Source organism: Ammospiza caudacuta, chromosome 1 (assembly GCF_027887145.1).
Source record: "Ammospiza caudacuta isolate bAmmCau1 chromosome 1, bAmmCau1.pri, whole genome shotgun sequence".
Lineage (NCBI taxonomy): Eukaryota > Metazoa > Chordata > Aves > Passeriformes > Passerellidae > Ammospiza > Ammospiza caudacuta.
The window spans coordinates 17552477-17577149 of record NC_080593.1 but is presented as its reverse complement, the minus strand read 5'-3'; the positions used below and the strand labels follow the sequence as shown (position 1 = coordinate 17577149).

The window sequence follows — 24673 nt, the reverse complement described above, 5'->3', positions numbered from 1 at the left end:
TTTGCAAAATGACCCATTTATTTGATTATTAAAAATTACAGCTGTGCTTTGGTGTTGCCAGGCCAGGAAGCTATAGTTGAAGCTCATTCAGAATTTCTGTTTTAAATATATTTCGCTCCCAGTTGCTTTACAGAAAATTGCTTGGTACCACTTCAGCTGTATAATCTTTTGAGAAAATGTGGACAGGTGATACATTGATTTCTTCATCAGCAACTTGATGAGGATGTAAATATAACAGAAAGATTGTGAAATATGGGATGGTGTAATGTAAAGTTTGTGTTGGGATGAGCTAGAAGGGGAATTGAGCAAGGCTATGTCCATTAAACCTTTGTAATAGCACTGTCACCTTCTTGCTCTTTTTTCACAATATTACCAATGTTTTAGAACAGAAAAATCCTTCTTTTGGGGATTAGGGTTTTCTTTTTCTTGTTTGTGTAAAGCCTGCTTGGCTTCATTAAATTATGCTGAGTTTGAAAGAAGAAATTTAGGCAATAATTGCATAGTTGCGGCTTTTCCATTTTGCCCATGATGTGAAGATATCTATGATCTGACTGAGAAATATGAATTTGTGAAGGCCAGCATTGCATAAGATGAAACAGACAAACATTTCCTCTGGCTGGCTGTCTTGTAAGTGCATGTGCATGGTAAAGAAAATGAGAAGATAAAAACCAAACTGAAAGGAAAGAAATCAAAAGCAACAAATAAACACCCATGAGGCTGTGACTAACACAGCCCTGGAGGTGCTAGATGATATAAGATAGCAAAATCATAAATACCCCATGGTTTTTGATCACTGGAGCAAAATAATTCAGGAAAGATGCCTGTTTCAGTAATACAATTTGTTCATGCTAAATTGAAAGCAATCAACTTTGTCTAAAAGCACAGAGAAACCATTGCTATGGTTTCTTTTAGTTATGGGGTGTCTTGTCCAGTTGTTAGGAAAAACAGGAACTACAGTGAACATCTTTCTTCCATTGGAGATGAAATTAGAACTGTGCTGCACAGACAGGAGCTCTGTACTGAACCACTCAGCCCATTGCATAAACTGATTTAGTTTCCTGTAAGTTTTCACAAGAACCTTCAGGTACGGGTGGTAGGTGTTAAGTGCTGTCAGTGGAATGTGCTCTTTGGCAGTAAATAATTATGAAAACGTGTCACACTGTAGGTAGAGAGTAAGAGTTACTGGTCACAGCTGGACTGTGAAATGGACAGCCCATGGAGCTCTTGATTGGAGAGAGAAGGCAAAGAAAGTGACTCTGGAAATGGCTGAATGAGGTAGATTCCGTTCTGTTCTGTTCTCATAGAGAAGATCTCTTTTGAAAAGAGGTGGAAGGAAATTTGAGTGATAAAGGTCCCAAAATAGTTACTTTCACTCACCTAGGAAGAGAAAGGATGGTAAAATGGCAGCAGGGCAAAGATAATGCCCTTAGAGAGAGTATGCTTTAGCTGGCTTCAGGAGCTGGTGCGTACCTGTACTTATGAAAAATAATGTAAAAGTACAGGAAAATACCAGGGTAGCTGGCAGTTCTTTAAACACATTAAAAACACAATAACAAATTAGCTGGTGCAGAGAAAAATAGAAGCACAGTAAGAGACTAGTAAGAATGCAATTTCAGAATGCCTTCAAATAGGAGAAACAAAAATGCTCTCTAAAGCATTTAAAGACAAGTTCAGAGGGTCTAATGTGGAGAGTGGTAAAGACAAGGTTGCTAGAGAAATGAGATACAGGAATACTTAGTATTTGTCTTTACAAAGCAGGGAAAAATAATGTCCTGGGAAATACAGATCAATCTTCTTAACTTTGATACCCACAATGGTTCCTGAACCATTAATTAATAGAAACCACTGTAGGACATGCAGAACCCAGTAACGTAAGTGGTCAACTTGGACTGGACCAGAACAAATTATATTAGTAATTATATTAGTACAATGTAATCTTTTAACCTGATAATGTGTCTTTTGTGACGGTTTTATGTGGTCCCATGTGACATGCTTGTGAGGAAAATGTGAAAATGCAGAAATGTCACAAAAACAGTAAAACAAATTACCTCTTTTTCACAAAACTGGATTTAGTTCACTTTTAGGCTGGGAAAATCTCAAGTGGGCATCTGCTTTTGGTCTGTTTCTGTTCAGTAATAACTTGAGTGATGAAAATAAGTTCACATAAAAACCTGAAGTAGATACCTAGTTTAATTACAAGCACATTGGGGAATAGCATCAGATTCACAGTTGTGAATAGCAGAGAAATATTTTTGAATCACAGAAGAGAGATTCATGCAAAATACTACTATCCATAGGAAGAAGAAGTGGGACATACCTGACCAGGCTGTGGTTCTGCAGAAAGGGTTTCTCTGTAAAGTGGAGATTATTATGGTCTGCTCATCTTTTCTCGGCTAAGACAAGACTTCCAAGGAATTCTGTATGCAGTTTGGGCAAAATGTCAGTGGCAAATTGAAGACAGTCCAAGCTGAGAAAATGTGGAGAATTTCTAAAGGTTACAACAAATAACACTGCACAGCATAAAAAAAAAGAGAAAAAAATGGTGTATCATGACAGTAGTCTGACAGAGATAGAAATAGAAAATAATAATAATTTATTATCAGATACTGCTGAAAGGGAGGGCAAAAATAATGCAGTTTTGTTGGAAGCAAAAAGGATTCAGGTTGGATAGCAGGAAAAATGCTCTATCAGGCTAGAGAAACAGAAACAGGCTACTCAGAAAGACTGGAATCTTCCTCAATGAGCAATTTTTAGGAGCAAGTTAGACATATATCTGCCATATCTGAAAATACAGGTCTCTACACAGTGCATATGCGATGGACTAAGTGATTTCTTGAGATCCCTTTTACTCCTCTGCTTCTGTGATTTTATGATTACAAACCAGCAACAACTAAGAATCTTCTGTTCTTACAGCAGTCAGTCTTAAAAAAAAGGTGCAGTCAGCTCAGAGACTGGCAGTGCTGCTTAGGAGAGCAGGTCAGATTATTGATCTATTCTAAGAACAGGGAAAAATATATAGTTTAGTGCCATGATGCTTTTAGCATTCCTATATGTGATAACATTAAAGCAAGGTTGGACTTTTTTTCATAACTATAATTCATTCATGACATGAATTGTGCATTGTGTGATATGCTGCCCAGTCATTTAGGTCTGAGCAGCCTGTAAAGATAGGGAAGGAAGTAATTGTAGTTGTCCCATTGTTTGCATCCAAGCTACTGAAGTAAGATGAAAGCACCTTGACAACTGCAGGATGCAAGCAAACAGTACCTGAGAGCTTAGTACAGATGCATAAGTTAGGAGCAGTTGGATGATTAAAGGCTCTAATGGCCCCAGCAAAAGGGCAGCTGATGGTTTTCTTAAAAGGGGAGCTGATACTGAATCTTCAATGGGCATTAGAATCGAGAGGAGCTGAAGAGGAGAAATGTGTAACTGGGTAAGGTGAAGAGTGACTAAGACCTAAAAAGAACATCTGCATGACTGTGATGCAATGGCAATTTTAAGTGACATTTCATGAGTTTAGGATCATACTTTTCTATAATTTTTTTGCTGAAGATAGCTTAGCATACTAATAGCTCTATTATCGTGGCACATGGTTGTGGCAGATGGGTGGGTGGAGAGCTGCATGTCATCCCAGTATGAGTCTTTGCCTTTTTGAGTGCCAGAAAATCATAAGGGAGGAGCCCTTTTCTACCACTGTAGAAGATTCCTAAGCACCTCTTTTGGTGCAGCTATGCATGGCCATCAGAGCTACGGCTCTTTAAGGCAGATTTTTATATGAAGCAAGCTTTATATTAAATTTTTGTTTCCATTGGTTCAGGTATGCAAGATTTCCTTCATTCTTACCCACTCTTTCTGCTGTTTGAAAATCCAAATCCAGACTAGGAACTGAATATTGTAAAATTCATATATTCTGAACCATATAAAACTACGGCATGGAGGGGACCTTTGGAAGTTATTTGGTCCAACCCCTTGTTTAAACACTATTAACTTAAATGTTACAAGTTTGTCTTTTCAATTCAAGTTTGAATATATCCAAGGATGGACATAGCACAGACTCAGTGTGTAATCTCTCCCAGTGCTTAACTGAGTGTGAAAATTTTTCATTTTTGTCCAGTAGGAAATTCCTGTCTTGCAGTGGGGGGTTTTTGCCTCTCATCCTTTGCTGTGTGACACTAGAAAGATTCTGTCTCTGTCTTCTCCACTTCATTTTAGGTAGCCTCAAGCCTTCAATTTACCCTCCTTTTAGTTGCTTGTTTTTGCATATAATATTTGCACTCTATTGATGCAGGCACTGAAAAAATTGCTGGTAAGGAAAAAATACCTCTAAATCACAAGGGGACAATAGAATAAGTGACTAATATGAATTTGATGAAAATTGCCCATGTGCGAAGTTCTGACATTTCTAAGTTACTTCCCTGTGGGACAATCATGAATATCTTCCCTTCCTGTGTTGCACAGGCTGGACATTCCAGGAGTCTGTCCCTTTAAGCTGAGTATATTCAAAGTTAAACGGGGGCTTCCATCTGAAATAAACCACAGGAAATGTTTCTGTGTATGCAAGAGAATGTGTGTGAATGTATGGGGGTTTCTAGTGTGGGACAGAAAAATAGAGTTACGATCCTCTCCTCCCAGAAGACGCCTCGTGACAGGTGAAATGTCATTTGATTTGGAGAGTTGCTTTGACCTTCAGGGTCAGCCCTACCATGGGCCAGGGCTCAGACAGACCCATAGCTCCTGCTCTATGGCTGTCCCAAGTTCTCTGTGCATTTGTTGTTCTTTGCTTTGTGCTTGTCATCAAGTTGTTCTGAGGAGATTTTACCAAATGCTGCAGAGCAAATGACGCAGACTGATCAGCTGTTTGGTCATGTAAATTCACAATGTTTGCAATAAAGTAATAGCCACCATCATCTCCCTTCTCTAGATGCTTCACTGAAAACTGGAGAGATGTTTTTAAAAAATTATCTCTGTTGCCTTCATGATTTCTTGTCATCCAAGCATTTCAGTTGACTTAACTTGAACTGAGCAGCTTTGCTAAGAGGCTTAGCAGTGTTTTTACTCTGGACAGCATGCTACTAAGAAGCAGCAGATATCATAATTGTAAACTGCAATATTTAACAACACCCCAGGAAACTTTCTGTCTGGCAGTACTGCTAAATAACATTTATCCCATAATCTCTCATTAAAGGACTGTATAAATCAAGGATATGTGATTTTTTAAATGATTTAGGGTTTTTTACTCCTATAAGTTTCTATGGACTAGATTTTGATCAGCATTCCCAAGGATAATTTATTTCCTGTCTACTCAAACTCCCAAGCAAGCATGGTCCAGCACCATATTGGGCAGGAGTATTGTAACTTTGTGTAGCTTCTAATTTTGAGATAGAAGAGAAGAGCCACACTCATTCGGAGGTGGATGTTTTTGAGGTGTTTATGATACCTCTGGATTGAGTACACATGCAGCTTGATAGCCTGAGTCAGGAGAAAGAATCACCATTTCAGCTTTAGTTATGTGCAGGTTTTAGGGACATGTGGTAGCTTCACATCCAGAAAATGCACAGTAGAGATAGGAAATTAGGGCAGATACAAGATTTTACCCATGATGATAAAAATAGAACAAAGTTAATACTAACCTGTGTCATCGTTGTCGTCATCATTCTCCCTCTCGCCCACACAGCGTAGAGCACACACATGCAGTGTCTGCCATAATCTCCTTTTCTAATTGTGGTTGTATTCCAATAATCCCTTTTCCTACTTATAGCTGCTTGCATTCTAATACCCAGCCTTTTTTCCCCTCTTCCTCCTATGCTGATGGTCTCAGAAAAATATTTATTGTCTGATGTAAGTGAAAGTACCGCTCTATATCATCCTCAGCTGAACTCTGTCTAAGCAGCCCCCCTGCCTTGGGAGTTGGTGGAGGGTTTCCATGGTGGTAGGGCTGACTTCTGAGTTCTTTATTTCAACACCAGTTTAGCTGACCTTTTTTATACCCAGGTTCAGTTTTTGTTTTGTCTAAAATAATCACAGTTTTAATATCTTACCTTATCTGATATTTTCAGTAAGTTTTATCTTACAATGCAGATATTTATCTCATAATGAGGATTTATATCTTACGAGAGTAGTAAAAAAATTAGAGCATCATGTTAAAGAAAGGGAAAATTAATATTGCTGACCCAGGCAAATAAGTTCAGTATTGGCTTTACTGCCTAAGCTTTAAAGAGGGTGATTTCTGAGGTGTAGTTTCTCCCTTCTTCTGCCTAAAAAAAGAATATATTCATTTCTGCATTGGTTTGATTTACACTGAATAGGTATATAGCTCTGTAAAGAAAAAAGATCCATCTGTTAGAGGCAAAATATAATATGAGATAATGAAGAAAAATAATTTGAAGACTATCATATGTGTAATGTATTTCACAATTGGTTTGTTATACTTGTCAGATAGTTTCAGTGCTCTGCAAGAGCTTTAAATTAACCAGAATTAATAATCCATTGATTTGATTAAATATGTTGGTGATGTGCCAAAGTTAAAATGGTAGAAACCCTGAAAAAAAAAGTCATTGTGAAAAAATAACTAACTTGAAAAAGTCAGTGTAGAAGGCAGACCAGCATGGCTAATGACAATAAATGAAATCCTGCTTGGGAATCTGATCCTTATCCAGCAAAGCATTTAATCCCATCATTTAAGCATATGAGTTCTTCCCTCTCCAAGCATGCATATTGTCCCACTTAGGTAAGGGTGAGGTTAAGTGAGTCCAGGACTGTTGCCATAGAGCTCAGCCCCTGTCAGACCAGAGCCTTTGCTGCCCTGATGGGGGACACATCTTGCAACAAGAGTTGTGTATTGAATGGCATTTCTGTAGGCATTCCTGTGGTGCAAGTTCAGAGCAGCCTAGGGGTTTCAAAGATAGTCAGAGAGTTATTGTTATGTTTGGGTACAAAGGGATAAAAAATGATTCTTACTGTAAGGTACAAGTCTTTTTTTAATTGCAGCACAGAAAAAATGTAGGGGGTAAAGAAGAACAGATGAAAAATACACATATACAAAAGAATCCGATGTCTAGAATTCCGCAGTTGAAAGGTTTTTACTGGTAAATTATGCTTTTGATTTGAATATACTTCAAATGTAGTGCAAAGGAATTACTGTTTTGTGCTGCATTGTTAAAATAGCTTACATGGAAATTTAGTTTCATGTGAAAAGCTACTAAATGATAATACTGTGTAAGAATAAAAGTTTATTTTACTGTTTTATTGGAAGCAGCTACTCTTTTACAGAGGCAAATGGCTCTTCAATCAATGAGTATTGTCAGGTGCATTATGGATAGTTTAAGGGCTTAAGTGCCTATTTCGTCTTTGCAGACGTGTAACTCCTACAGTAGTAGGTACCCACTAAAGTTACATTGTTGCTTATTCCAGCAGACAAATTGCAAATTATAAAAATGAATATATGAAGTACTGCAGTCCAAACTAATCTGCTGGTAATGTGTGCTCACTGTCATTTCTAGGGAGCAAGGCCAGGTCTCTTCTCCCCACATATGTGGCATTCACATTTTCTGAAAAATCCCTTTGCCCATGATTTTTCTCCTGGGAAGCTGAGAAGCCTCAGAGAAAAAGGAAAACAATATTATTTCCTTTGCTTCTCCTGTGTTTTGCTGCTTTGGAATGTGTTTGGAGATTGTTTATTCAACAGGTGATTGTTTCATTGGTTTCTGCTGGGAATTATTTTGACTTATTGTCAAAATAAGTCGGGATCAAGTTGTGTTGAGGCTCTGGAAATAGTCACAAGTTTTCATTATTATCTTTTAGCCTTCTGTAAGTATCCTTTCTGTATTCTTCAGTATAGTATAGTTTAGTATTCATTAATATAATATAGTATCATAAAATAATAAATTATCCTTCTGAGAACATGAAGTCAGATTTATCATTCCTTCCTTTGTCTGGGCACCCCACAAATACAATACACATAAATGGGACAGGACAGGGGTTTGCAGGAGTCTGGCTGTGCTCTCTCCTCTGGAGAGTGGGAGAGGATTGTCCAGGGCAGACTGTGGCTCTACATCTGGAACAAGGAGCTGACAGGGCTGATGCAACAAGGGCTATAATTAATCCTACACCCACAGCCCCCCTTGTTTCAGTGGGAGACCTTTCTTTCCACAGTGCTTTCATCATATTCCACAATGCCCATGCCTTGTGTATCACATCTCCCTGTGCTAGGAATTAAGTGCTGCTTAGCATAAAAGGCAGCTTTACCCTTGGTAGGTTTCATGCTGGGGAAATTTTTCTGCTGCCTGTCTGCTGATGACTTAAATCCATTTTTTCTGTACATAGCTTTTGTACCTGAGAATTGATGTTGCAACAATCTGCATTGGTAGCGAGTTCCACATTATGAATATAAGAAGCAATTAGTATGCCCCACAAAACATGCCTTCACAGCTAATTTATTGCATTGTAATCTACTTCTGTTTCAGTGAAAAGCAATCATGGATATAGGAAAACAAAGAGATACGCTACTATACTTGTGTTTGGACAAGAAGAATTAAATGCAGAAAGTAGTGAAAAATAATTTGCAAAAATTGTCGTGTATGTTATTCGTATAAATAGTAGACTTAAGGAAAAATTTGTGGTTTTTCAGTTTAGTAGAATCTCATTTGGCTACAGATACAAAAAAATACTGAAAATGAAAACCAGGTGGCTACTCCAACACTCCTTAATTCCTTTTTATATTCCACTTATGTTTTGTAGCTGTGCAATGGTGGATCTGTGACTGACCTTGTGAAGGGATTTCTGAAGAGAGGCGAAAGGATGAATGAACTTATAATTGCTTACATTTTACGTGAAGCTCTGATGGTAAGATAGGCTTTCAATGAAAGGACAGTCAATAATCAGCTCATAGTTTTTTCTTTAAATGAATGGAGATCATGTCCCCACTAACACAGCTCACTATCTTGTATTATAGCAGTGTTTAATGTAATCAAAGCAATGTGTAATTAGGATGGTTCTTTTTAAGCAGGCAAGGTAAAGAGCAGTTAATCTGTTCATTTCACTCGTAAGAGAATGAAAATTGATTTCTGACCATTGATCAATTTTCGTAGTAAATACAGTTCAGCATCAAAATTGCTTTTCTTTTAAGAAATAGCGGAAATATCATCAAAATACTGTTCAGCCTCCTGTGTCTGGATCCAAACTGTTTTTGAAGTAAAATAATCCACATATCTAACAAATTCAAACTGGGCTACAAGAATTTGGTTCTGCTCATTAGGATCAACTGTCTTTATTTATCATTTTCTTATAACTAAAATTTTACTTTCTCTGGCAGAATTTAGAATTCAGTAGTTTTCTTTGAGTTTATGGTTTAAAGTTATTATATGTAGGTTTATAGTGATATTTTTATGCTTTCATCTTAAAATTTCTATTTGTCATTAAGTAGAGCAATGAAATAATAGTTCTTCCTTGTAATGTGCAAGTGATTTTGCAGTGAGAATGACATCCCAGTGGTTCTGGATTTAAAAAAAAGATTCAAGTATTTTTCATACTTTTCCACTACCTTGTTGTTTCTGCAAATGTAATATGGAGGACAGAGCTGTTGTTAAAAGTTCTTGTTTACTTCTGACCTTCCAGGGACTTCAGCACTTGCATGAAAACAAAACTATCCACCGTGATATTAAGGGAAATAATATCCTTTTGACCACTGAAGGAGGAGTCAAGCTTGTGGATTTTGGTATGTTATGTTTACTTATATGTACAATGTTTTACACCTGAAGTATGGAAAATAGAGTAAATAAACCAGAAAATATTAACTGTGTTAATTTCTTGTTAAAATATCACTTAGGTAACCAATGTTACTTTTTAAAACTTGATAGATATTTTAGTAATTTTGGTAATGCTGTTTCAATGGCATGGCTAAAAAGCAGGAATTATAATACAGTGGTGGTAAGTGCCAAATGTCTTGAGGCAAGGAGTAAGTGAAATAACAAAGCAAGAATATAGGATTCAAAATAAGGTTGATATTCAGTTCCTCCAGGAACCACACACTGGTTCAGTGAAATTAGGAGCTGATAGTAAAAAGCTTCATGTTTTATATGAGAGCATTTGAAACTTAATAGGTGTTGTGAAGAATGGGAGAGCTCCATCTCAGATGCATATACTTCCTTTATTTGATTTAAAACAAAACAAAAGATATTTGAAGGCACTAGAGGAGGAAATATTATATAGGTAATCCCCACTTTCTAAAGCCTGGGAAGACAGATTTTGGCAAATCTAAATCTGAGATTTGGCGTTAAAAGAGTCAGTTGAAGCCTGTTAGGCCTAAAAGGATTCCCGAATGCTCCCATCTTTGGTGTCATCACCAAAAGGGAAGAGGAGAGTAATGAATAAGTGGATGCAACCTGTTATTTATCAGCAATACCACAGAAATTTGCCTAAAAGGTTAGGTTTGACTTTTGTTTCATATGAGGGGTATAAAAATTTGCAGTGCTTTTTGTTATCAGCTATTATGTTCAGGTAGAACACTGCCTTTTTATGTTAAAAGTAAATTTACTGGTCACAATTTCACAGCACAGCAGACAACTGTAAATATGTTTAATTCAGCAGATGGAAAATGTTTGTTTTTCCTTTGTCCTCCTATTTTGTTCATGATTCTGATTTAATTGATGTATAACAATTGTTTAAACTAATCATGGGATTTTAACTCTCTTTAGTATAGTATCTTCTGGCCAGTAGGTTGTATTTATGGAACTCTCATGACTTCACACACAAATTCCCAAAACTGTTAGGGTTAGTAATTACTTTGAAATGTCATGTATTTATTTTATATTCCTCAGATAAAATCTTCGATTGAAAAATCTTTGTATTTCCTAAATCATCTGCAATATACTTACTAGCATTTTCTGGTAGTCGGGAAGTTTATTGTGAGGCAAAAATCAGTATTTTTGCTTTTAATTTGTTGTGGAAAAAAATTTTGAGCTCCTGGAGGCAATTAGAGGATCGATGCATCTGAAAATGGAATCACTTATGCAGATATCAAAACTTACAAGCTGTAGGGATGAGGACCTGAATTTTTTATTCCCCAGGTACTGCAATCTCCTGATAAGGTTGTAATTGAAAAATAATCTTCAATTCTTGTGGGAAAATTGTAATACCAAAATACAGATTAGAACATGCACAAGAAACAAATATACCTACACACACATTTATGTGGGCTCAAAAGGAGCCTGCAATAGCTGCAGTCCGTCCTCTCAAAGGAATATACAAATGGAGTAAATTGATATTTTAACTTTGGAATAGATTGATATTTTCCCTGGCTTTCCCCCACCTGCCCAGGAAGAAAAACAATCTGAAGCCAATAATGAGTAGTTTCATATGGAATAAACTTATAGTCTTCATAAAATCATCATGGAAGATGTACCATTCACCATTCAAGCTGCCGCTTAAGGTATTCAGCTGGGATTTGTGGGATTTCTGTCTTCTACTTAAGGGGATTTAATCCCACATTAATCAGATTTCAAGATCATTTTTTAGCCAGGAATGTGAGTTGATAAAAATCTCTCATGTTGGCATTGCTACAGACTGTTGTACATAAACATTTATTGGATCTGGGACTTAAACTCAGTCATCTTTTATTATACAAGCCTATTAAATTGACAGGCTACAGAGTAAGATAGACATGGAGGCATAGTGTCTTTTTCACCCAGTAAATACTCAGAGGAAGCAAAATTTTTGATTTAGGCTGAACCAATTATTACATGGGGCAAACAAACACAAAAAATCCCAACCAAATAATCACATCACCCTTTCTAGCATGCACACAGCTTTTCTGTGTGGAGAGGGGAACAGAGGCAGGGAACCAAGGACTCCTTCAACCACCAAACACACATGACCAAGGCAGTGAGCCTTTCCCAAGATAACTTTATCTGCACCATCCTCTTGCATGCATGAGATATTCCTGAAGAAGCCTTTGCTGTCCTCCCCTGATGCTATTTATGGTGATTTTCTTCTAAACATAAACCCCGTGTCTGAAACATGGGCTTGTGAAGTGCCTTATGGAACACAAAACTAGAAAAAAACCTATTCTTAGTCTGCTATGTGCTGTGCAATCATTTAGCTTTTTTTGTCCTCTTTTTAAAGTAGGAACATTTTAAGAGTCATAAGTGAAAAAACAATTCCATTCTAGTGAATTAAATCATGCTTGAAAATGGCTTTTTTTCCTTCATTGCTTTTGAGCTCCTTGAACTTGGTGTATAGTGTTCTGCCATGGTGAATCCTTCCTTGCACTGCAGTACAAACTTTTCAGAAGTAAAAACTTTTCAGAAGCTTCATTTTGTGACACAGTTTATACACATTGCTTTGTGGCCATTGCATCATAGGTATTTATGTATGCTGGAACCATAGTTTCTGAACACTGCACAGTCTATAATGGATAACCATCACAACACCCTTATGGAGAAGTAAATTACTTTAATTCGCAGTTAACAGCTGGGGATCTGAAACTTTGAGAGACTGAATTGTTTGAGGTGACACAGAAAATGTAGGGAAAAGCTCTTCCAAATCCAGGGTAACTCTCTGAACAGTTTGCCTTTCTAGAGGTACTAACAGTTAAAGAGATAGATTTTGAAAGAATACCACAGCCTCACTGCCATGCCTCACTCAGACTGCTTTGGAGAGTAAAATTTTTGCTTTCCCTTAAAATCTGCTGCAATATTGTTTAATCACCCAGTAACATTCTCGTATCTAAGAAACACCCAATCCCAATATAGATTAATGATTAAATAAAGTCAAATACCCAAGGAAGCCTAGAAGAAAGTTGGAGAGAAACTATTTACAAGAGCATGTAGGGACAGGACAACAGGAAATGGCCTCAACTGAAAAAGAATAAGTTTAGATTAGATATTAGAAAAAAAAAAAATCTTTGCAGTGAGAGTGGTGAGGTGCTAGAACAGTTTTTGCTCGGAGAAGTTGTGATGGCCCATCCCTGGAAGTGTTCAAGGCCAGGTTGGATGGGCTGGATGGGCCTCTGAGAAACCTGGTCTAGTGAACAATGTCCCTGCCATGGCAGATGAGTTTGAACTAGATGATCTTTAAGGTCTCTTGCAACCCAGGACATTCTGTAACATCCCACAACAATGCTTCTGGAGCTTAATTGCTTAGCAAGGAGCTGTCAGATAAATAGCTTTAAATTTACTTTAAACTGTCCAGGCCACAAAAATTTTGAAATACCGGTTACCAGGGATGCATCCTCTGGCCTTGCATCCATCTGGTATGATAATATAGATCAGCAGAGAGAAACAAAAATTTTTTTTTTTTTTACAGAAAATGAGTACCAGCCAAGGGGATCTACTGTGAGAATGTCCACTGATCACAGATTCAGTCTAAAAAGTCATTAAACTTATATATATATTAATAGTCCATATTCTCTTTGTAACACAAGGCTGACTGAAGGCATTTTCACTACCTGAACATTTGTGGGAATTAGCTCCTAAGCTGTTCTGATAGAAAAGCTTTGAGGTAGGATGTTCTGCCTGAGAAATGCACCAATTAGGGTTCAAGGAAGGAATATCCTCTACCACATTATATAGTTGCATTATATTCAAGTGTAGTATGTTTTCAGTATAAGATAGAGATTTAGTAGAAAAATATACATTTACATTAAATTCATTGTAGCACTTTAAAGAGTGACTGCTATGTAATCTGTTATATAGAAAGAACTGAAGGCAAGTAAGGTGTGAATTAAATTCTTTTTTTGATAAATATTCCTAATTATATTCAGTTTTGTATTCCTCTTCTGTGGAGAAAGTCTTTTACATCTGTTTCGGAACTTTGGTGGCGCACAGTGGATTGATGTTAAAAAGACAGATTTCAAATGAAATTTTAGCCTCTAAAGGTGCAGGAAAATAATGTAATGAAATTTAAAGAAATTAATTTAATGCCTGATACCTTTTGAAAGTCAAGTGACAAATTTATATGCAGACTTTTCTGCCTAAATATCTAAGTGTCTGATTTTTTTTCATCAGTTAAAAAAGCTGGCCTGGAGTCACTTGAACGCACAGCACACCTCATCTGTAGTAAAAATTCATACATTCATCTGCATCTTATAATGTGCAACCAATTTCATGGGACACTAAGGTTGTAAAATCTACTTCTGCTGACAAATACTTGTTTCTTTGGATAGTCCCTCTCAATTCAATTTCCTTTCTTGAAATCAGGATGTTGCACAGGGCCTTTCATGCATTAATGTCAATCTAAGCCACAGCTCTATAAGATGTGGATTCAAAATGGGAGAAGAGATATTTAGCTTTATTATTATTATTATTATTATTATTGTTGTTGTTATTACTTTAACTTTGGTCTGAAAAAGTCTGAGTGACATTTCATTTGAAATGATTTGAAATTATTTCTGAAATCCCTTGCCATTTCAGTGCTTCTGGGAGCTCAAAAGCCAGGACTTTTCATGCTTTTTTTTTTATGAAAGAGGATCCTAGAGGACACAACTCCCTATCAGCAAACTAGACAAGTTGCTGATGTCCCAGAAGCCATGGAGGAAAGAACCATTTTTCCACTAAAAGCTATATGAAACACCTACGGTCACATGGCAAAGTGATTCTTTTAGCTAAAAAGCGGGGACTGTAAGGCTCATGGAAAATTTCTCTTTAGCTATATTTTTGAGGGTTGACCTTTAGGCTGATAGTCTTTACCAAGAGACAGGTAGCTCATACTTCTTCAGGACTACTGAAACCTGCTTTCCCAGACTGGAAATATCTCAGGATGAGCAGCTGTTGCCTTGGAAATGTCCAGAAAAAAATATAAATTATACTTCCCCACTTAAGAAATGCATATTTTTCCAGCAGCACTGTTTCTTTCTGAAGGCCATGCCTGTCTGTGCATCAAACATACTTTCATACGATGTGTAATTAGACCTTTGCTGTTATTACCAGGAAAGGTCACTGGGAAAAAAAGTCAGACATCTAGATTGGTATCAGAAATATTCAAGTACCTGTAAGGAAAATAAAATGTGGGTAGACTCATTAAATCTTTAGATTTCGAGCCTACTTTTAGGCACAAGAGATCCCATGATTGCTCATAGTTTGCCCCGTAGTGTAATTGTGGGAAGGGGATATGGAAAGGGTTGGCACTGTACATTTTCAGTTTCTTCTTAGTTGTTTTGTTAATAATACCTAAAACTCTCCATCACTAGAGGCTCTGGATAAGCAATACATTGGAAAGATCTATGTTTTTTAATATGTAAAGGAGGTTCCAGTGGAAAGCATGGAAAAAAGGTAATGCAATCTCACTGCTGCTGGCAGATGGTGGAAAAATACAAGCTGTGTTGCTGCAGTTAATAGAATGTCTTCAAGTGTTCCTTTAGCACTGTGGATAAATAGGTTGCATAATTAAAACATGTATTGTAATATTAATGGAATATATAGTGAAGTTAGGGTGATTTTCGCACTTTAAACACACTTAGTTTGCATTTTTCTGCTTTTGTGTTGTGTTGGATGTTGTTTGTGAATATTGTCTTGGCATTCCAAATGCAGTTTCAGATATCCCACTTTGCATATAGCTAGCACAGTTTTATCATGGACAGTAGCCAGGGTCAGCTAGAGATTTACCCTGAGAGCAACTCATTGGGGGAAGAATGAATTGGGGAAGGGAATATGTATTGCTCTATTCAGACGTACTGATATTGCTTTGTTTAATACTTGAACTATTGTTTCTATGTAGTTTGGGAGCTGACAGAGGTCAGTGTTTGTGTTTGGAATGTAATTAGGTTATTATTTTGCTGTGGGGAGAATGATCATTTTTTCTTTAAAGCTATTTGAAGTATTTCAAAGTTAAGAAAAAAAGAAATCTTAAAACAGGCATTCGTAGATGGCCTTATTATTATTCAAAATTGCAATTTGGTGAAACTAGTCAATGGCAAGACACAGTTTTGTAAGTGTATTTTTAAATTCATTCTATGTTTACTTTAAAATGTATTCATAATTTCATTTGGGCAATACTAAATACAAGTATTAATTCCATATTTCCATTGAGTCATTAAAATAAATTTATTGGGTTTTTTTTCCTCTAGAAAGAGTTACTTTGCCAACATCCTGTATTGTCTCAGTAGTATACCACTTTTTCTTACAAATTATGGGTTGTTAGTAGTGCTTTACCACTACTAGTGATCAATAACAATTGATCAACATGAGATAGAATGCACAGGTGTTTCTGTTAAGTATTGTTCTGTGATATTTATGTGTATTCTGATACAGAAATACAGGCCAAAATATTTAAAATTCTGTGAATGTGCTAAAAATATTGAATTTTTGAAGTGTATCTGAGCCTGCAGCTGCTATAATGACAAAGCAAGAGAAGTAAAATCAGTTACCCTGTACAGCATATCCAGAACAATGGGGACAGTCTCCATGGAGTAATGAGTCCATGGTACAACTGCATCTTGATAATTCCATCTCTTTAATTGTTCATATCTCCTGGGATGAGGGAGCTTTCTGCTGGTCTGGTGGGGAAAAAAGCATCTGTAAATCTTTGGTCAGAGGTTGGGCAGGGAGCTCCAGCACTGGATGCCATCCTTTCACCGCAACACCTCACCGGCTCTTGTGTTCTCTTGTTGTAACACAGTGCTATGGCCATTCCTGGCATGACCTAAATGACCACGAACAGCCTTGTTAGAGGCAGTTTGTTGGCTGATCACAGCTCAGCCTGGCAAGTGTCTGGGCCATGTGGCATTGCATGGGCCAAGAAGGCTCTCAAGGACTGTGCTCGGATTGCACGTGGCACAGGTCGGGCTGCAGCAGAGGGAGTCTAGAGCCACCTTGTGCTCAGAGAATAGGTTGAGAAGTCTGTTGTGACTGATCCAAGTTCAAATGCTGGGGCATTTCAGTTTCTGTCCCTTTTAATATATATCTTAATTTCCAGCTTTGCATGTCCTGCTGACATTGAAGAGGAGCTCAGCATGACCTTGAGTAGTGTTCCAAACTTTTGTAGATGACTTATTCTGGAGTAGTAAGAATATCCTAGTGTGTCCTTTTGTGCTTGCCCTGCATTAGCTATAAATGCTGTCTGAATCATTCTGCAAAAATGAAACAATTAATTAATTTGATTTAATTTGAAAGTTCAAAAATAAAATCATTTTCTTTCTGCCCTTAGCTTACTTTAAGCAATGAGTCATAGCAAGACTTGTATTTGTCTTAGTCATTCTAGCATACATCCATAATAAAGCTGTCTGCTTCACTGGTTCAGATCAAAACCAGGCTGTTATTGTGTTGTCATTTCTGCATACAATATAGTATGACACTCACATGTTGCTGCTAAAATGCAGTAGGAGACATGGCAGAAGCCAATAAAAATAAAAGACTTTAAAGAAAGCTTTCTTCATGAGCAGCTTGTCAAACTGCTTTGAACCCAATCAAAGTAATAATTCCAAATTTTCAACCCAGGGTTAGCAGGGATAAGATGGATTGCATTGACTTGAGCTGTGGAGCTTTTTCATTGTTGAATGGTTAATTCTTTGTTGAAGGCTTAGTCCTAAAAATTTTTGGGGGGGGCCATGTTTGAATGAAAACCTTTGTGCTGTCCAGTAATAAAAAACAGAAATCATGTGGCCAAATGCTATATCCAGGATAAGCTGTTCACTTGGTCTTTCAAATATTTTCTTCTATTAATTCACATAAAGATGTCACTGGTGGCTTAAGCATTAAAGAAGCTTGATGCTGAAAGCTGGTGTCAGATACCAGAGACACATGAAGTGAGAAAATTGCCCTTTCTGGCCAGCAAAGACTTCCACTTGGTTTTGTCATGGGTCACAAAACAGTCATCTCTTGAGGTTATTAGAAACTCTCTAGTCTCATCTGTGTATACTAAACCCCATTCATTTTTTACCTGAAGATGGAACCCAGTGACTTATTTATACTGGAGTATTCCAGTCCTGAATATTTAAAATTAAATATTCTGTTCCAACAGCATAGGTGTTTCCAGGATTATCATAACAGGAAAACCATGTCATTGAACAATGAGAAAAATCTCCAGAGTTTTGCTAGTCATACAGGGATTTAAAACATCCTTTTTGGGTGTCAAAGCAGCAGTCAGTTTGGAATGAAAGGTATAAGAAAGGCAGCATCTGAGAAGGAGGAATTTCCTCACCATCAAACTGCACCAGATTGTGTGTAGCTGTACAAGTCCCTGAGGCTCTAGAGAAGAGTAGTTCTCCTATCCAAGTACATCTGGCCAATTGTGCAACAGGACAACAAATGTTCCTGTGCATCCCTTTCAGGAAACCAGCTGAAGCCCTGGAGCATGAGATTTGATTAGAATCATTGGTGGTGTGATGCACTGAACTGGCAGGAGCATGTGGAGGGGAGCCTGGTCACCTGCTCCACTGAAGGCCCAGTCTGTAAAATGAAAGATCTTGGATTTATTAAAGAAAGAAGTGATATCAAACCCTTTTGTTTAAAAAAAAGATTATAAATCTCACAAATATAGTGAATGTTCTGCCTTTTATTTAGGGCACTGTTTGTCATTTTATTATCAGTATATACCTTTTAATGATTCTGTATCAGATTTAGGATTTTAATTTTTTTCCTTGTATGCTTAAACATATTTTTTCTTTGTCTTGAAGCCTCATGGTGAGTTTACCATGAAAGCCACTGGACTTTCATTTCGTTAACATCCATTTATATTTGTCCCCCTGTATTTGATAGTACAGATTAACTTTTTTATCCCCTTTTACTCCATGTCTCTTGGTTTTGTAGTAAATGCCATTTACTTTTTTTTCATCTCCCAGGAAGTTTATATATATGGTTTTCCTGGATATTAAGCTTTTGATCTTTCTGGGCCTTTTGGTTATTTTTGGGATATGTCTATTTCAGTTAAAAATTTGCATCTACAGTGTGTGTTTTGCTGAGGGCTTGGGAAACACTAGTTTTCAACAGTAAAACACTATGTACATCAAAATAATACAGAAATATAGAGAATGTGGACAAAGGACATGGAAAAGGTGGAGGCACTGAATCTCTTCTTTGCCACTTAGTCTTAACTTGTAATCCCAGATCCCTGAGACCAGTGGGGAAGTCTGGAGCAAGGCAAATGTACCTTCAGTAAAGCGGGATCAGGTTAGGTAACATTTAAAAGAATTGGATGGACACAAGTCCATGGGGCCTGTTGGGATGCACCCAGGAGTGCTGAGGAAACTGGCTGATCTCATTGCAAGATCACTGCCAATAGTCTTTGAAGCATTTTGGAGATTGGAGGAGATTCCTGAAGTAATGAAGACAACTACTTTCATTTCAATCTTTAAAAAAGGCAAGAAGGAGGATTCAGAGAACTACAGTCTGGTCAGACCAATATGATCTCCATCACAGAGGGTGATGGAGCCAATATCCTGTAAATAATTTCCAAACTATGACAGACAAGAAGGTGATTGTGAGGAGGTTGCATGGAATTATGAAAAGCAAGTCATGTTTCCTCATAACATAGCACCTTCCAACATAAAATACTGCTGAAAATTCTAATACTTTTGACTCATCATTTCAACTCTGTTTCCTATTTCTTGATTTCCATCTTATAGTTCAGAATCTGATTTTTATTTCTAGACTTAATTTGAGCCCTTATCACTGACCAGAAGTTCTCAAGCATGCTTTTTTCACATCAGCTCACTGTTGAGCTGCATAGTCTCTGTGCTCTTTTAATTTAAAAGTTTACTTTTGGAGTCAGTTTATAATCCATAAGGAATTTTGAATATTGACATTGTTTCAAAAAGGTTCTGAAACATCTCTTGTGAAGTCATCAAACCCACCATTTGTGTCCTTATGGTCTGTTAGTAACATTTTCAATTAAATGTCTTTATGCTTTCTCTTCATGATAAATAATTAAACCTGGGAGAAGCTCTTTGATCTCCTTTTACAGTCTTAGTGGGGATTCCACTATATGTGGTTGCATGTAGTTACATGCCTGATGTGATGTTTGCCATTTGGACTACCAGAATTGCCTTGATTTAATATTGTTCTTTCCCTGTTGTCTTTTGTCATTTTGTAGTATGAAGGAATTTAATGATTGAGGTTTTTCTTAGCATTTTGTATGCGTTTCAGCCGACCTGTCTGAAGTATTCTGTCTGGGTATGTATCATTACACCAATACAACCTGAAATAAGCAAACAAAGAAATCAATGTCAAGGGTATCAACAATTACAGAGGAATTGAGTTATAACTCCACCACTGTTGAGAGGGAAGTAGCTGCTTCCCTGTCTGCATCCTGGCAGGAATAGTGGCTTCTTCTCAAAATGAAGCGTAAGGTGCTTAAAGAAAACCTGGGACCATTAGGACCTGCTGCCTCCAGATCTACTATAAAAGGTGGTATTGAGTGATTTATAAAAGACTGATGTCACACCTTTGGGCAAAGAGATGTGGAGGGAGAGGCCACTTTTTGCATCATACAATATGGAACAAGAATGGCAAAACATACCCGCCAGAGAGCTTAAGGGGAATGCAGTGTGAAACACTGCTGCTGTTATACATCTGTTTCCCATGGAGATTAAAAAAAGATTGGGAAATAATTCAAAGCGTTTTGGCCTTTTTAGATTTGGAGAGTTAACAGTGTGAGCAGTTTTTGGTCCAGACACTACTTTGAGGAATAATGGAGTTACATGTTCTTAATCTACAGAAGATCACAATGAGGATGCTTTGGTAGTGAAGTGTACACTGAAGGCACAAATAAAGAAGGAAGAAATAGCTAAGGGAGTGTAAGCCCTTGGGGGTAAGGTCAAGTTCATTATGTATAAATGCAGTCTCCCTGCTGTGTGTCCAATGTGAGATTAGTACAATTTACTAGGGCTGGCCCTTCCTTCACCAGCATCAGGCACTAAAATGGGCATACTGCTGTCACAGGACATCATCATAAAGGGATGCTGTACAGCCTCTCAGTTTAGATCATAATGTTGTCTGCTCAGATTGGGCACTGTGAGACAAATCTTCCCTAATAATAGGGAACTAATTTCTGCCCTCTTTTTTCTTTTATTGAGTGCTAAGGTCAGAAGCAGATGGCGTTGCTTGCAAGAGTATTTCAATATGCCTGTTTTCACAATGAAAACCTTGAAAAATACTAATAGTGTAAATGTCCTAATTTTCAGTTTTTATTAGTAAAATGGTGCCTGAAAAAAATAAGAAGAAATGCAGCTCTATCCCCAATATTTTCTTTTTGGTGTGCTTTGGTACTATTAATGCACATATTTATAAAACTCCTAACTTACACAAGAAAGAATAATTCATGTTTAATAAAACATCATTTTACAACATATTTTAGATTTTCATTTTGCAACAAAGCAGTAGTAAATGGGGAGGGGAGGAACAAGATGGTTTTGTTTGAAAATATGTAGGTTAAAAAAAAGTGGCCAGCTATATGCTTGACTGGTTACTGAAATGCTGGAAGAAATGTTACTAAGTGTGGAATTACATCATCTTTCCTCTATACACAGAAAAAGCCCAAGGAAATATCATTTGTCATAAGACCTACGCTGCATAATCTAAAATGCCACTTTAATGCTGAGAGCAAAAGGATTAAAAAACCAAACAAAAAGCACACAAAATCCTCAAGAGCCTAAAGAAAGTGGTGAACAATTCAAATTAAATCAGTTTTTTATTGAAATGAAACAAGGGTGAGGAGGAAAAAATCTTCAGTTCATTTAATAATTACAGTTTGAAGAGGGAAAAAACCCAACAGTGCATAGACAGAGAAGATTGAACACAGTAATGTACCTTTTATATTTTGTTCCTTATCTTTACAGAAAGTTATGATTATTTATAAAATCTGACAATGGAATCATAAAAATATAGTCAGTGTCTTTCTTTGCCTGCAGATCTGAATCTCATATCCTTGTCCAAGACTGCAAAAAATGAGCTTTGCACAGGGGACTCCCACAACATGGAGGAAGGGAGAGTAGCCTCAGCTCCCCCTGAAATCAAAGATCTCACATAATAATGTCTGTTGGCATCCCTGTAGTGATTTCCGAGCTGAGGTGATGTGTGACATGTTTTTCTGGGAGCTCAGAACAGCCACAGACTCTGTGAGCCGGAAGCTGGATCTCAGACAACTCCCCGAGATGGCAAAAACAAAGCCCCTGCTTAGCTGAGTAGAAGTAGGATTGATGGACTTTGTGCTAAGACTCACATTGTCCTGCTTTCCATGATGCATAACACTGTGTATTGGACTTTCTGCAGACATAAAGAGAGATAAAGATGGAACTTTCCCAAGGTTGGTTTATAGGGAGGCAGCCACAGTGCAAATGCAAAGTGGTTGCATTTATCTCAAAGTAGCAGGCGGGGTATTCCTTGCAGTCTTTATTTTCAGATGTTGCATACTTTTCTGTGAGAACCAAATGCAGATATTTAGTGAATCAGAGCTGAACACGTAGCTTTAGAGTGAAAAAACAAATCAAGCCTCTCTATGGTTTCTTACCTATACTGAAAAATCCCCAAAACAATCGAATCTTGCCCATACAGAGGTTTAGTTAATATTCCCATTGGATAGTTAATGTGAATTGCTTGTTATGAACTGTCTGCAAGCTTTTCAGGAGGAGAAGGTCAAGCATTTTCAAACCAGACAATACAGAGTTGAAACTGGACAGTGGTGCTCACTGGAGCTTCATGTGTTTCAGAACAATGAAATGGAACTCACAGAGTGAAAACAAGTCCTTTCACATTTTAAAGAAAAGGCAGATTTATGCATGAAGGCAAAATAAGTGAGCTCCAGTGTCAGTCAGACTGAGGCTGGAGCATGTGTATATAGAGCACAGGACCTTTCTGGCCATCCATGGCATCAGCTCTTCAGACTATGCCTCTGGTGCACCTCACTGTTGGCTATTACTCAAATCCATAATAGTTTAGGGCTTGCTAGCTGAAGGGCTGTTTTTCTCCATGTGTGGACTTCAGTGTTATTTGTGACTCATAAATCCATAATTGTTTGGGGCATGCTGGCTGAGGGGCTGTTTTTTCTATGTTGTACTGTCCCTTTTGCGTGCACTATTCCAACCAGCACACCCTTGTTTTTTAAGGAAGGAAGTAGGTGGCAGGCTGCTCAGAATTGTGTTGTAGCCCACTTGACTTTCTAATATTTCAGTGTCTTTTAACTCAAAACTGCAAGGAACCTTTGAACTTCACAGTTCACTTTCCGACCCTTGGCCTGAAATAGTTAATTCCCTAAACTACAGCTCATATTGCAAAGCTGATTTACAGGATTGTTGCTTTGAGAATGTGCTTTGAGCATGGAGAGACTTCTGCTTTTGTAAGAATTTTTGAGGTTTCACAGCTTTGTTGTTTCTTTTTTATGGCAGAGCAGTTAAGAGACGAGAATAGGTATATTTTATAGTGTTAGCATGAAATATAGATATATAATGAAATGGAGGGTTAGTGTCAGTAGTGAGCATTAGAAGGTGTGGAAGGTACAGTACTTTTCCACCCTCCCTAAGGTGTTTTACTGCTCTCTTGAAACAGCTGTAGAAAACTTTTAATTGACTAGTCAAAAAATATGGAGTCAGATTAATAATCAAATGCTCATTTGGGACTAAGTCCCGGTCCTGCTGAAGCCTCTGCAAAAAAAGAAGCAGAGAACCCTTCAGGAGGAGGCCTCTCTTTCCAGAGAATTGGAAAGATGCATCTGAGATTCACCTGCATAGGAGTTTGTAGCATGACAAGAGGAGGATGTCACCCTTCAGAAGGGCTGTCTTGGATGGAAACTGCTCTGCTGATGGCTTCCCCTCGTTCTTGCAGGTGTGTCTGCCCAGCTGACCAGCACTCGTCTGCGTCGGAACACCTCCGTGGGCACCCCGTTCTGGATGGCTCCAGAGGTCAGCTTTCAGAACATTTTGTCACTGGTACTCGAGCTGCTGTATTCTGCATTTCTGCTCTTTGTCTTTCTTCCTGGTCCTTTCACCAAATGAAACAGCAATGTCCTTTTAAAAAGTGCTTTAAACCTTTCTGTCTTACACGTTTGCAAGAATTAAGTTAAAATTAGGTTTGTTTTTGAAATTGCAAGATTAGAGGCAGAGAGCAAGACTCTGAAATGCTTAGCTAAATGTTGAAGAATATAGAGTGCTACTATTGGTACTTTTCAGCCTTTCAAGCTCTGAAACTATAAATATCTCCCCATGGATGGAAGGAGCACAAGGTGGTACTGAGAGAAATTATAGCTTCTATATTTTGACTTCTGCCCCTGGAAAGTTTTTGATACTATATATCCATACTTGCTTCAGCAAGAAATGGAAAAGGTTATTATGAATGAAGAAGATGCTCTGTGATTCTGTGGCGGTTTTTCCTGACTGAAATTGAAGCATATACAGATACATTTTAAGCTGAGATAGGAAAAATATTTCCTTATAAATAAGCTTATCTACTTAGAGTATTTGTGTGCACACAAACACATGCAAGTACATCTGTTTATAGCACATGAAACTAGTCTATTTATACATATTTATTTTTATCAAAAACTGTGTTCATACACATAGGTCTAGCCATATAACTAATGGTGTACATGTTGGTTTAGATCAGCACCTAATGGGATGAAAAATTCTAGATTTCATCCAGCATTATGGATAAGCTGAAATTTATTTGAAGGTAAATGCTTTGCTGTGATCTAATGAACTTTGTCCACATCCACTTGATCTGAAAATTGGCTGATTTGGTTGAATGAGGACCCAGTA

General features: G+C 37.5%; 1 protein-coding gene across 2 annotated transcripts in view; it reads left to right on the top strand.

Moving 5' to 3' along the window:
* Positions 1-24673, top strand: part of MYO3A (myosin IIIA) — a 105415-nt gene that overhangs the window by 14253 nt on the left and 66489 nt on the right. For both annotated transcript variants that reach the window (XM_058812643.1, XM_058812645.1), the window contains exons 3-5: positions 8737-8841; positions 9613-9712; positions 23745-23821. In XM_058812643.1, the coding sequence (XP_058668626.1) occupies positions 8737-8841; positions 9613-9712; positions 23745-23821 (282 nt within the window). The remainder of the gene's footprint in view (positions 1-8736; positions 8842-9612; positions 9713-23744; positions 23822-24673) is intronic.